The following is a 14,420-nucleotide window of genomic DNA, read 5'->3' as shown; positions in this document are numbered from 1 at the left end:
CATACTTAACCTAGAAACATGATGTGATTTTTGGTAATGTGGGATGGGAGCTACCTAAAAAGTAGATGGGCTTCTATAATCCATTTTATCCTGAACTATTTCCTGAGGCAAATACGGTTGGCTTCAGTTTAGGCATGACTTGAGCACTCCTAGTGGAAGGGATAGTGAGCCTTAACTTTTTGTTTGTCCTATTTCTCTCCCTTAAAATGTATAATATATCTATTAATGTGGATCAGCAAAGACTGAAATTTTTGGAAAAAAATACTGATGTAAATATATTACTTTTGATCATTTAAAATTACATTTGCTTTTGTTTTAATCTTGAAATGATGTCCTTTGCCCTCTACATCCAGAGGGGAAAAAAATATTGGTTAACGTTTCTCTACCGTTGAATCACTATTTTATTTCTCTTCTGATAAATGCATCTGTCTCTTTTAGTGTGGCAAGGAAGAAACGGTTTACTTTCTAGAAATTAGAAAAGCTAAGGCAATTTAGAAAATCCCATTACAGGTCTCAAGATGAACTGTTGCTTATTTGAAATGTCTTGTTTATTATTCCTAAAGTCTTTCAACATTACCTTTCCATCCATTCCACAGTAAGGCCATGATTTGTTTTCCCTGGCTTCATGCTTCCCTTTGTGTCTCAGGTAAGGAGCTTGGCAAAGCCCTGGGTGATAATGAGGACTGTGTCTGGAATTGACTGTGCTACAGAGTGCCAGAGCTTCTCTAGGTTCGGGTTTTTAGAGTCTAGGGGTTTTTGGTGGAATTAGAAAGGATTGTCATATCTCAGAGGATACTGATCTGCCTTTAGGGTTGGAGAAGCAAACAACTGGAAGGTTATTGTCAGTAACAAAAGCAATAAAAAAAAAATGACAAGATGCATGATATGAAGCTAAACTCTGTCTTGCCTTTGCCTCTCTAATGGACTAATCAGAATTCCTGTTTTAGCACTGTTTTGTGAATTTTCCTTTTCATACAGGGGTGGGGACGCTGATAGCTCACCCCCTCCTGTCTGTCACTCACTGCAGAGTCCAAAGCTCTCATTTCTGAAGGCCATCGCTGAAGGGTGTGTCTGAACAAGGACCAAATGCTTCCCAGGTCAGCTGGAGTTTCCAGATGGCAATAAGTCAAAACTAAAAATAGAGATATAAAATTGTCTTCCACCCTGGCTCGTCCCGTTTGGTAGAGGCTGGTTTCACAAGAGTCTGGAAGCGGCATTTCTACCTTCATGGGTTGATAACCAATAGTTTAAATCGTTTCTCTACACTTGATTGCAGAAAGAGTATTTCTCAAGAGCAAAATGCTAGGGTATACCAATGAGTTAAATGTGCGAGTTGATTGCAGTAGGCTAGCCGATCAGTGGGACACAGCACCTTCTGTGTTGTTTCTGACTCATCCATGTGGCTTGCGACTGATCCACTGTCTGAGTTTAGATCATGTTCTCAATTATAAATCCTTAGATTCTGATGTTTTTTTCTTTCTCTCTCTAAATCCTCTTGTCTATAGAAATCAGTCTAATTTTTATTGGCATATTTTATATAGTCAGATTCATGTTCATGTCAAAATGTAATCTTGCGTTTCTGTTAAATGACTGTGAGCCGAGACAAGGTCCCTTAAGGGCAGAGGATTCTGAAGGTTCCTAAGGCACAGCTAACTCTTAATTTGTCAAAAGGCCCAGCCAGTATGGTTCAGTGGTTGAGCATTGACCCATGAACCAGGAGGCCATGGTTTGATTCTGGTCAGGGCACATGCCAGGTTGCAGGCTCGATCCCCAGTAGGGCGTGTGCAAGAGGCAGCTGATCAGTGATTCTCTGTCATCATTGATGTTTCTATCTGTCTCTCCTTCTCCCTTCCTCTCTCTGAAATCAATAAAGACGTATTTTTAAAAAAAAAATTTTCACTATAACCTGTTTGGCTCAGTGGATAGAGCTTTGGCCTGCGGACTCAAGGGTCCCAGGTTCGATTCCGGTCAAGGGCATGTACTGTGGTTGCGGGCACATCCCCAGTGGGGAGTGTGCAAGAGGCAGCTGTTCGATGTTTCTCCCTCATTGATGTTTCTAGCTCTCTATCCCTCTCCCTTCCTCTCTGTAAAAAAATCAATAAAATATATTTTAAAAAAAATTTTTTTCAAAGGAATGTGGGTTGTCTGTTCCTCTGAGCATTAAGGGTCAGATAAGAGAAAGATCAGAGAATGTTCTCAAAGTTCTAGTAAGATTGACTCAAATTCTGAGGATTCTCCAGTCATTGTGAGATACTAGAGATACAAAGACAAATATAACACAATACATGTCTTCAATAAATTTATATTTTAGTAGGAGACACATATGTAAATAATAATAAATATTACTATATATCCAAGATAGCCACTAAATATATCCAGGACTTTGATTGGAGTCAGTCAAGTGGGGAGCAGGTGTAGAAGGGAGCAGGGGCAAAGTAAAAGACTTCATGAGGGTGTGACCCTTGAGCCAAATCTTTAGTGGATAGATGTTGGCCCAGAGGGCATGCTGGGGAAAGTATTTTTGGTAGAGCAGGCAAGACAGAAACATGAGCTGTATGTTGTTGTGGGGAAGGGTGCAGCTGAAACATAGCATAGAGACTGGAGTTCTGTGAAAGAGGCAATGAGACGATCAAATAGGGGTAGATTACAGCAATTGACTACCATGAAAACTAAAAATTTCAACCTGTAAGCAATCAAAGGGGCTTTCAAGATGGAATAATGGATCTGAACATGACCATATTGTTTGTTGTTTCCTAGTAGGTTTTCCTCTCACCCCCAATTTAAATAAAGCAAGTAATTATTGAGCACCTACTAACTTAACTCTCTGTAAGGGGGAACCCTATCTTCCTTTTGTAAAACCAATGGTACTCTGACTCTTGCATTAAACTGTTTAGAAGTATTATACTTTCCCTTGTTAGATGTAGGAGACATGAGGACGCTACATTAATGACACTGCCTGATTTATCACTCTTTGCTTATTTAATCAAGATTTTTTATAAAAAAAAAAACCATTTAAAAAAATCAATAGAAAGGGGGGCATACTGTTTTGAAAATGTACTGCGCACGTTTTTATCTCGTTACCGGGCATGTGACCAAGTGGTTCATGTTGACAGAATGGTTATACGCCACTGCACATCGCTGCCAAAAAGAACCAGATGGACATAGCGACGACTCTGCTGGAATATGGTGCTGATGCAAACGCAGTTACCCGGCAAGGAATTGCTTCTGTCCATCTTGCAGCTCAGGAGGGTCACGTGGACATGGTGTCACTGCTCCTTAGCCGAAATGCCAACGTGAACCTGAGTAATAAGGTAACCTTTTTTTCTTCTCCACAAAGTAGACAATGCAACAAAACCTCACCTCCCAAGAAGGCCATCAGGAAGTCACGAAAAATCTGGGTCAGATAGGGAGTATAAAGTGTAATGTCACAAGAAGATGTTTATCAAAGTATTAATTATCATGGCAAAAACTTGGAAACAATCTGTTTAAACAGTAAGAGAATGGTAGGTCAATAATTGCAAAGTCATACAGTTGAGTAGCATATAGTCATGAAAATGAAGTCCACAAAGTTCATCTAAAAACATGAAGTTATGTTATAAAGTTCATTCAGAGGGTAGCATTGTTATTTCACCAGAATTGTAACAAGTGAGAAATTGTAAACAGTAGCCTGTTGATTCATTCCACAGACATGTTTGGGGCACCTACTTCTTGCCTATCTCAGTTTAAGTCCTAGGTTACAAGAAGAAATTGGAAATCGTTCTGCTCTCTAAGAGTTCATTTTAATAACAGAAATTTAAAGTAACTATCTTATTCGATAAATTGGAAAGGTTGTTAGTTTACACATTTAGTCTTCGTATGTAAGTTAGCAGTTCTGAGGAACTTGTAAAGACTATTCCCAACATTCTTCAAATTCCGGTCCTCATATTTGACATTCCTATTATTAGTGAAGAAAGTCCCAGCCCACAATTGAGCAAAGACTGATTGCAGTATTGTTGCATATATCAGAGAATTAGGATTTGCTGACTACCTATGAATGAATACCTGCATCTGAGATCTGCCCAAAATACAGAATGGATGTTTCTAAGTCTTCAAACAGCACACCCCCTGCAAGAATGCCCCCAAATTCTTGATAATTGAAACTCCCCAGCAGCTAGCTTTTCCTTAGCCAGTTAGTGATGGCACAGCCGTGGCATTTCTCAGCTGTAGCTCAGATATTGGAGTAGAGTTTCAACATAGGAATAGTTTTATGGTGACAAATAACAAGTTCTTTATTTTTAACATATGTGGCCTGTGTTTCAGAATCACGGAGGATTTAAATCCTAAATCGAACTCTTAGTGGAGATGTGTCATTTGGACAATTTATGTGAGCTCTCTCAGCCTCAGTTTCATCCTCTAGTAAAGATAATATTTACTTCACGGAGATGTCATGAGAATTAACTAGATAACATTCAGCACCTTCACAGTGGAAATGAGTAATCGTATTCATTTTGGACTTTGTACAATTTTGAAAAAAAGTTACTCTGCACTAATCTGAATCCCCGAGGTTGTAATTTAACAAATTCTGTAGACCAAAAGACCAGGGAAATCTGTCTCACAGCTTTAATATCTTGAAGATCCTTTTTGATCATTGCAGAGCAAACACCTTTTTCATTTCCCTTTTTTCTGGTGTATCAATTTGATTTTCTCATATCTTTTAAAACATCCCTTTTAGGAATGCATGTCTCAGCATTAATGGGACTCACAAAGCAATGTCAAATAGTTATTCTGAGCAGGACTTGTTTGAGCTTGTGAATTGTCTAAAGTTCATTACCAGTATGTAAACCAGCCTGCTGAGAGTTAGCTACAAAATTCAACTTGTCTACATGAGGTAGAGAGCCTGGCCTTCACAAAGTGAAGCACATACTGGCATCCACTAGACTCTAGTGGTTCTCAACCTGTGGGTCGTGACCCCTTTGGCAGTCGAACAACCCTTTTACAAGAGGTCGCCTAAAGCTGTCCTGCATATCAGATATTTACATTATGATTCACAACAGTAGCAACATGACAGTTATGACGTAGCAACGAGAATAATTTTATGGTTGGGTCACAACTTGAGGAACTGTATTTAAAGGGCCAGAAGGTTAAGAACCACTGCCTAGAGTGTATTTTCTCTTGTGTGCCCAGAATATCGCATCTCATTCATTCTCAAAGTAGACCTGAACAATTGGTTAACAGGTTAACATTTTCAGTGGGTTTGATATTAAAATATAGTGTGATTGACTGGCTTTTTCTTTTCTTTCAAATACTCCAGTCAAGTGGATATTCACCTTAGAATCATGGGTTATTTTTAGGTGGATAAAACTTTAGAAAGAATTTGTCAGTGTTTGCTTTGGTAGACGGGGCATCGAAAGGCAATTCTAAAGACCAAAAGGCATAGGTGATAAACCATCAGCCACGCTCCTGAATATATGCAGCGATACTTCCAAGGACAGTTTGAAGAGCAGATCAGCTGGTTTCCCATTAGCACATGGTACTTAAGTAGCTTTCAAGAACTTCACAGAACCAAGAAACTGCAGTGATGGCGAACCTTTTGAGCTCGGCGTGTCAGCATTTTGAAAAACCCTAGCTTAACTCTGGTGCTGTGTCACATCTAGAAATTTTTTGATATTTGCAACCATAGTAAAACAAAGACTTATGTTTTTGATATTTATTTTATATATTGAAATGCCATTTAACAAAGAAAAATCAACCAAAAAAATGAGTTCGCATGTCACCTCTGACAGGCGTGTCATAGGTTCGCCATCACTGGACCATGGCATGTGTAAATCTTTGCTTCCCTTCTCGCTTGTTGTTTTCTGTTTTAAATAAGCCCTGGTGTGAAAGCAGACCATTAGCAGAACATGATCATCCAGGAGGAACTCGGACAGTTTTCTGCCAGTTTTTCCTGAGCTGCCAGGATTGTAAACATCAGTCACTGTCCCTCCATTCCTCCCACCTGCCCATCCACCTTCCCGTTTAACACCAGACTTTATTTCCTTGTAAAAAGTAAATATTAACCAAAAAAAAATCGCTTTCTTAAAAATTTCTCGTGCACGAAACACTGTTTTACCCCTTTTCTTACTAGTAACCAGTAGTTCCCAGCAGTTTTAAGGAAGACCGTGAACTTGAGTTACTGCTAAAGTGCTAGTGTCTGATCTGCTTTGATTTTTATTTCGATGTTGCTATTTTCCCGCATGGATTTTATAGACCACAAGTAGCTCTATTTCTTTATAAAGCAAATAGAGTATTAAACAGAGCTGTGGTTATTCTGACTTGGGGGTGTTTTCTCTTTCCCCAATAAATACCATTTTTTAAATGAGCAATGGTCAAAACCCCATAAGAGATTAACAAGTCACTTCCGAGCTTAACTGAGGCTATTTTAACGATCACATTATTTTTTTTTTAATCTTTTTTTACCAAAATCATGGCTATAAAAATAAAATTTTCTTTATTGAATATATTCTGTTTTACCTAAAGGATGTTTGCTTTTGTCCTCTGATTCCATCAATTAGTAGGTGGATTAAAAAACCAATGCTCAATGCTGGTTATATAGAGATTACACGTACAGTATCTGCCTCAACAAGCTCCCAGTGGTTTGAGGAAGACAGACAAGAAAAAAGACAGAGTTGAAATGCAGGATTATGATGATCTTTAGAGAGCAGGTGTGCACATAAAGGTAACAATGAGGCCTTTGTGAGATGGGGAGAAGGAAGCCTGAGGAAGTTGAAAATGACTCTGTCATAGGTAGATGGTCACCCACAGCGGGCAGGAAATAGGGCAACACGAGAGAGTGGGCCATGTCCCCAAGTGTGCTGGTAACCCCAGTGAAGTGTCTTCCGAATTTCCAAAAGCCTCAGACTTAGAATAGGTGTCCATGACACTTTCACAAAATGTTACAGCTGACAATACTTGTTTCCTCTAGAGCAGAACATGGAACATTGTTCTATGACCATGTCAATCTTGGGCGGTGCCATTGGGGCCCTGGCTTATTTTTCTTGGGAGTTCAAGTGAATGCATCAGTCCTCGGTTTCATATGTCCCCTTTATTCAGTCTGAGTGAGCCTCCTCCAAAATTCTATAGACATTATTGAAAAGTCAAGCAGGGGGAAAATCAAAAAGTCATGCGGATTACCCTCCCGGAGTCCTTGGTTTGACAGAATAGCAACCCCTAAATAAATAACGTGCAGAATCTAGACCAGCGATTTTCAACCGGTGTGCCGCAGGAATTTTTAAGACATGTAACACCCGACTATGCAGTCCGGGGCGCTGACCTCTTTTCCCTTAGGTTGTCAAATAAAAAAATGGCAACAGCCAACACAACAATAGCCATCAGTGTGAATGAATGAAAATTATACCCTTTTTGGTCAGATCAGCAAAAAATGTAATACATTGTTTGATGTGCCGCAGAGTTTTAGCAATGAGGTTATGTCTGCCATGAGATGGAAAAGGTTGAAAATCACTTTTCGGAATAACCACTGCTCTGTTTATGTGTGCCGTGAGATGGGAAGGGGGCTGAACCCTTTCTGACACTGCTTTTGGCCCAGTACTTTTCTCTGGAAAATAGAACAGGCTGGTGTTCTCACTGTTCATAGGCAAAGTGGGAGGACAAAGGCCTGCAATATTCACTTCTGTGCTCATAATGGAGGAAAGGAAATAATCTAGAAGCATCTATCCCTACTTACTTTCTCTTATTATTTCTGAGAAAAATTCTTCACAACACCGAAGATTTCTAAGCCAGGGCATAGTCCTAGTAATTATTTTTCCATCAGAACAACCATGTAGTTTGCATATTCTGCGGTACAGTCCGTTTCAAATATTTAGTCTCATTAAACCCATACACCATCTAAATGACCTGGAAATTCTCATGATACAGCATTTATATTCCATTTCACAGGCCATCCTTCTTACCCAGAAACAACATACAGGAAGTATTTGTCAATTTTGAGTATTAATATTTAATGGGGGAAATATTATCATATATCAATATTCAATTTATAAGTGATTTTTATTTCAATCTTTTTTTTGCTAAAGCTAGTACCATAATTTTGCCCTGACTGGTTTGGCTCAGTGGATAGAGCATCGGCCTGTGGACTCAAGGGTCCCAGGTTTGATTCTGGTCAAGGGCATGTATCTTGGTTGCAGGCACATCCCCAGTGAGGAGTGTGCAGGAGGCAGCTGATCGATGTTTCTCTCACATCGATGTTTCTAACTCTCTGTCTCTCTCCCTTCCTCTCTGTAAACATTCAATAAAATATATATTTTTTAATAATTGCATAATTTTTTTTTGGGGGGGAGTCTTTAAGGTAGTGATGGCGAACCTATAACATGTGTGTCAGAGGTGACATGCGAACTCATTTTTTTGGTTGATTTTTCTTTGTTAAATGGCATTTAAATATATAAAATAAATATCAAAAATATAAGTCTTTGTTTTACTATGGTTGCAAATATCAAAAAATGTCTATATGTGACACGGCACCAGAGTTAAGTTAGGGTTTTTCAAAATGCTGACACGCCGAGCTCAAAAGGTTCACCATCACTGCTTTAAGGTGAACACTGTAGTATGTAGAAGAAATGGCATAATGTCTGTGAATTGCTTTAAAATACTATGCAAAGGGGAGAAAAGGAATTAAGGCTGAATGAACCAAGTGTAAGAAAGCCTTGCTACTTGCTGACTCCGTGATGAGTGCAGAGTCTGTCGGTTCCCTCCGCTTCAGAGTGTTTGAAATTTTTCATTGAGCCTGTAGATAACAATGTTGCCCCAGGGCTCGTGTAAAACTTACTCTCCAGAGTTTTTTAACCTAGAAATTCTAGGCTTTCTCCCCTGGAATTTATGAAATGCTTCGCAAACATGCCTGTGTCCTTGGACGTTTTTGCAGAGTGGCCTGACCCCACTCCATCTGGCTGCTCAAGAAGACAGAGTGAATGTGGCCGAGGTCCTCGTCAACCAAGGGGCACACGTGGATGCCCAGACCAAGGTAGGCAGAAAGAATGTGCCCACACGGTGTGTCTCCTAGTGGCTGCTATATGGATGCAAGTACAGTTCTTTAGGGGGAAAGCAAATTCCTCCATCGTATCTTGTATACATAATATTTCCCATGTGCACCTGTTCAAGGGACCCTAAAGCCTCCGATTCTGGTACCCAGATGCCTTTATCTTGAATGGCCCAGGTATTTTGTCCTAGCGGCATATCAGTACCTTCCTGTGTTAGCGCTCTTGGTCCTTGTCACAGCAGATCCACCCTCCAAGGGCAAAGTGTGAAAGCTGGTACATTTCTTAGTTTTTGTAACTGATGTAAAAAAAGCATATTAAGAATTTCAGTAATTTGTGATCTCTAACTTCGTGCAGGCCTAGTCTATGAAAAAGGATAAATTCAATTTTATTCAGCTATTACTACTTGCTAAATTCATTATGATGTGTATGGTTGCTGGTCGGTCTCTCTCTCTCTCTCTCTCTCTCTCTCTCTCTCTCTCTCTCTCTCTGCCAAAATAGCTCTTCTAAGAGATAGATAGATAGATAGGTAGATAGGTAGATAGATAGATGAATCTCACATAATGCCACAATTTTAAGCTCAGATAAGAAAATGGATGTTTAGTGTCATCATCAAAGATATGACTTCATAGTCACCTCATTTCCCTGAACATTTTCTTTCGTGCTTAATTTTGTTACCGCTTCATATCAAACTTGTTTTATCGACTCTAAAATAGAACTCTTCTATGTGTCACATTTTTTACATAAAAATGAATGCTTATTAAGTATTGTTATGAATGCAGAGATTTTTGTGTGTCATATAGACAGATGCTGAGGTGTATGGACAGATAGTGAAGATGTTGATAGTAGAGGAGTGTCACCAGGGATTAGCCAGGTAAAAAGGTGTGCAGACATCAAATCTAGACTGGATTTATGGGGCTGCTCAGATAAAGCCAACTTTAGGCATGGCTCTGGCTCTATGGTGGTGGCTCATCCACACATACTGTGTTCTATTAAAAAGAAGCTGCCCGAGAGTGACAGGACCAGGCAAGATCCTGTAAGCTTTCTAAACTGTGTTAAAATAGGAGGGGGGAGGTAGCCCTAGGCAGAGTGTCCAAGCAGGCCAGCTCCTCCCCACTTCCCTCTCTCAAACTCCTTGTGCCCTGGAGACTCCTTGACCCCATTTGGTGGCTGAGTTCCCAGCTCTCCCTTCACTCTTCCCCCCCAAACTGTTCAACTCTAAACAATCTCATTGTCCTTAACCTTGAATGCCTTCCTAGGTGGCTTGGCATTGTACAGAGAAACCACTGGTAGTGGCTGAATGGTTTCTCGTTACTTTTTTACATTTTGAAAATAAAAGCATTTTTAATGGGATTTAGTGTATATTCATTATTTTACTTGAATTGCTTTGTTAAAAGAAATCCCTAGCCCTAGCAGGTTTGGCTCAGTGGCTAGAGCATTGATCGGCTTGCGAACTGAAGGGTCCTGGGTTCAATTCCGGTCAAGGCCACATGCCCGGGTTGCAGGCTCGATCTCCAGTGGTGGGCTTGCAGGAGGCAGCTGATCAATGATTCTCTCTTATCATTCATGTTTCTGTCTCTCTTTCCCGCTCCCTTTCTCTCTGAAATCAATAAAAATATATTAAAAAATAAATAAATCTCTAGGAATTTGCAATCTCATGGTAAATGTATTCACCCTGTGTTCATTTACACACATGTGCACACACAGACTTAAACACTTCTTTGGCTACCTCTCTGTTTTTAGATGAAAACTTCTAGAAGGGATGGACAGGGTTAAGATTCTCAATATATTTTGCCTCAAAACATCCAGTACTCAGTGAGGGGGCACGGCAGTGATTCTCAAGGGCAGGTTGGAGGAGAGGAAAGGGTACATGCACCTTCTGGTCTCAGTTTGCACCCATGACCCCTCAGGTTGAATCTTAGTCTCTACGGGGTTTGCTCCTAACTCCCCCCCCCACCACCACCTCAGGTCACAGTCGGTAATCATTTTTGCACTCATTATAATATTTTTGAAGTACATATCTTTTCTGCCCTTTACAAGTGATGCACTTTGGGAAACATCTCTCTGCCTCGTAGCTGTGTGGTGGTGTCTGTTACAAAGTGTCCAAAATATCTGGAGTATCCTTATTTTTAAAAAAAGTCATTGTCACCCTGCCTCAGTTGGTTGGGTGTTGTCCAGTGCACCGAAAGTTCGCCGGTTTGATTCCGGGTCAGGACACATGCCCAGATTGCAGGCTCAGTCCCCTGGTAGGCGGCATGCAGGAGGTAGCCGATCGACGTTTCTCTCTCTCTCTCTCTGTCTCTCTCTCTCTCTCTCTCCTCAAAAATCAATAAAATAAATAACAAAATAAAAATCATTGTATAGAATACACATACACACACACACACACACTATGTATTTTTAAATTGATAGAATTTATAACCCCTCAGGCATCCATTGATATTCATCTAAGAAACAATCCAGCACTTTGTCTAAATCAGTGGTCTTCACACTGTACTGTGCTTGGCCAGGCGGGACACCGTAACTGGAGCATGTGTACCTGGGCCAGTTCAGATTTCTCAGACCTGAGTCACTCACAGCAGCCTCTTCAGCTTAGTACGGCTCTGCTTCCTTCTGTCTCTGTCATGCATCCTGGTAATCACCTACTGACTCGTATTATCAGTTAGCCCCTTCGTTTTGTAACCTTGATTTTACACTCGCAGAGATTAGAGTTTTTATTTATTACACTCTCAATAAATTCTAGTCAAAATCTTTCCATAGAAGTCTTCTGGCCCCTCCCCAAGGAGCCACGGAATCAGCCTGTCCAGGCTGTCTGTCACTTCATCTCTCCGTTCAGTCTTGAAACGTCGTTGAGAATAGAACTAGCTAATGCAAGAGAGCACTTTGGGAAGTGATATGGGTAACTATTTTCATGTGAGATGGCATTATTGTTTACACCGAAGACTAGCTCTGAGGATTATCAAGGGTGTTTTGGGTTTATTTTTGGTGGTGTTGTTTTTTATAGGGAAAAACTATTTTTGTCAGCTCAAAAAGAAAGGTCAAATAACAACTTTGCTTCTAATTGGGATGACTGCTACTAAAAGTGTACTTACGATGTTTCTTTTTAAAAATATGTAATTACAGATGGGATACACCCCACTCCACGTGGGTTGCCACTATGGAAACAACAAGATTGTTAATTTCCTGCTCCAGCATTCTGCAAAAGTTAATGCCAAAACAAAGGTAAACTCCGTTCTCCTTTGTATCCACCGAAATCATTGATTGTGTCTGAGGAAATGAGTCATTTCTTCCACCTTCCTTCTACAGAATGGGTATACGCCATTGCATCAAGCCGCTCAACAAGGACATACACATATAATCAACGTCTTGCTCCAGAACAATGCCTCCCCCAATGAACTCACTGTGGTAAGAGCCGAGGGCCAGCTGGGGAAAGGCAGATGGGCCCGGGCACTAGGGTCTTCTCACCTTTTTCACTGTGCACCACAGTTTTTGTTTTTTCCCTTTCATGCATAGGCATGAGCAAGCATTCAGCAGAATGAAGTGGGAAGGACAATACTAGTAATTATGTTGTTGTGAGCTGTCCAGAGGGAGAGTCATGATTAGTGTTTCACACTCAAAAACTGCTGATTACCTTGCTCCCTAGTGGGAAGTACATAAGAAGAAGAAATGCGCGTTTGTTTCCTTGATTCGTTAGGACATTAAGAACCTCTTGGATTCAGTCGGTAGCAGCTCAGACTCTGCTGTAAGCGTAGGAACAGGTTAGGTGGGTTTCCCGCAAAGTATGTCTGATGAAACTGTTTTGGACGTGGCAATGGAATGGGCTGTGGAGACACTGGTCTTAGGATTTGTACGGGTGAGACAGGTGCACACATACAGGCACTGAGACCCGTGGAATTCCTGGCTAATTCCTTGTTCCCGTTTCCCTCTTGCCAGAATGGGAACACTGCCCTCGCCATTGCCCGCAGGCTTGGCTACATCTCAGTGGTGGACACGCTGAAGGTCGTGACTGAGGAGACCATTACCACAACGGTGAGTGGTGGACGCCGGGCCTGGCTACCTGAAGACAGTAGATCTTTAAGACGTTTCTCAGACAGTAGATCGTTCCTGGGCTTTGCAGAGATGAAGCCTCTTTCCTCTGTTCGTAGGCTAAGCGCCATGTTTCCAGAGGTTGTCACCTCATTGTTGGCACGTACGCATAGCAAAACGCTCATCTCTGATATTAAGAAAACTTGAAAACGCTAAAAATACACTTTAAAAGTTGCATTCGGAGCTATAGAGTTTGTCATTCCATATAAAGCTAAATGCATTTATTCATTTGGCTATTTTTTAAAAGTTTGAATGAGATGTAGGCAGAAATGTTTTAGCATTCTTCTTTGGCAATTTAAGAAAATGGAGCATTCTGAGTTGGTTCTTTGACAATTTTTAAACTCACAAATGATTAATAGGTACATTGTTAGCATTATTATAAAAATGAGATTGATATAACATGAAACATTAGAGATATACTCAAATTGATTTTTACCACCACTTTCACTTGTCTTCTGTTCACCTATTGGATTTTCATAGGGAAAACAGTAGCACTTTATTAAAATTTTAAGTGAATCTTTACTAGGAGGTCTTAATGCAGCAGATATTTCTTTACAAACTGCAGCAGGATTTGGTAGCTTTGGAATCAAGAGCAGATATTGCACCCTATCAGAGGCTTATTTGAATAATTCCTGACCACATGACTCAACACAAGGCCTGGCATTGACTCTGTATGTGGTAAATTTAAGGCTCTGGAATACTTGGACCTTCTATCTCTGCCTCCTTTTCTCATCTATCACCTTCCGTCCTGAAAGAAGGCACAGTTCGCATCTGCAGACAGTTTGTATACACAGGGCTTCATAGAAAACACAGAAGTTGTTCTGGCCAGTGTGGCTCTGTTGGCTGGCTGTCATCCTGTGTAACAAAAGGGTTGCCAGTTCAATTCCTGGTCAGGGCACGTGTCCAAGTTGCTGGCTTGATCCCCAGTAGGAGGTGTACAGGAGGCAACCAATAGATGTTTCTCTCTCACATGGATTTTTCCCAAGATTTCTTGCTTGCTCTCTCTCTTCCTCTCTCTCTCTCAAATCAGTTTTTAAAAAAACATACACACACATTGGTTGAGGTGCTCTTTAGCAGTCAGTAAATTTGGTTATTTGACTATCTACATACTTTAGAAACTAAATAATAAGCCTGCTAATTACAAGAGAGAAGTTTGATAATGGGTGAAAAAGAATAGCTTTAATGGAGTAGCAGGATGGTTATCAACCAGGGCCCATTTCTTTCTTCCTTTACTGAGTTTATTGGTGTGGCATTGTTAATAAAATTATATAGGTTTCAGATGTACAGTTCTACAGTACATCATCTGTATATTGTATTGTCTATTCACCA

General features: G+C 40.4%; 1 protein-coding gene across 4 annotated transcripts in view; it reads left to right on the top strand.

Moving 5' to 3' along the window:
- The window catches only part of ANK3 (ankyrin 3, node of Ranvier (ankyrin G)), a 198,408-nt gene that overhangs the window by 74,452 nt on the left and 109,536 nt on the right, over positions 1-14,420 (top strand). For all 4 annotated transcript variants that reach the window (XM_015571812.1, XM_015571814.1, XM_015571813.1 and 1 more), the window contains exons 15-19: positions 3,114-3,311; positions 8,894-8,992; positions 12,129-12,227; positions 12,312-12,410; positions 12,939-13,034. In XM_015571812.1, the coding sequence (XP_015427298.1) occupies positions 3,114-3,311; positions 8,894-8,992; positions 12,129-12,227; positions 12,312-12,410; positions 12,939-13,034 (591 nt within the window). The remainder of the gene's footprint in view (positions 1-3,113; positions 3,312-8,893; positions 8,993-12,128; positions 12,228-12,311; positions 12,411-12,938; positions 13,035-14,420) is intronic.

The sequence above is a fragment of the Myotis davidii genome, unplaced genomic scaffold, assembly GCF_000327345.1.
Source record: "Myotis davidii unplaced genomic scaffold, ASM32734v1 scaffold1187, whole genome shotgun sequence".
Classification (NCBI taxonomy): domain Eukaryota; kingdom Metazoa; phylum Chordata; class Mammalia; order Chiroptera; family Vespertilionidae; genus Myotis; species Myotis davidii.
Note: the sequence above shows the minus strand (reverse complement) of the source record. Positions and strands in the feature narration are given on the sequence as shown.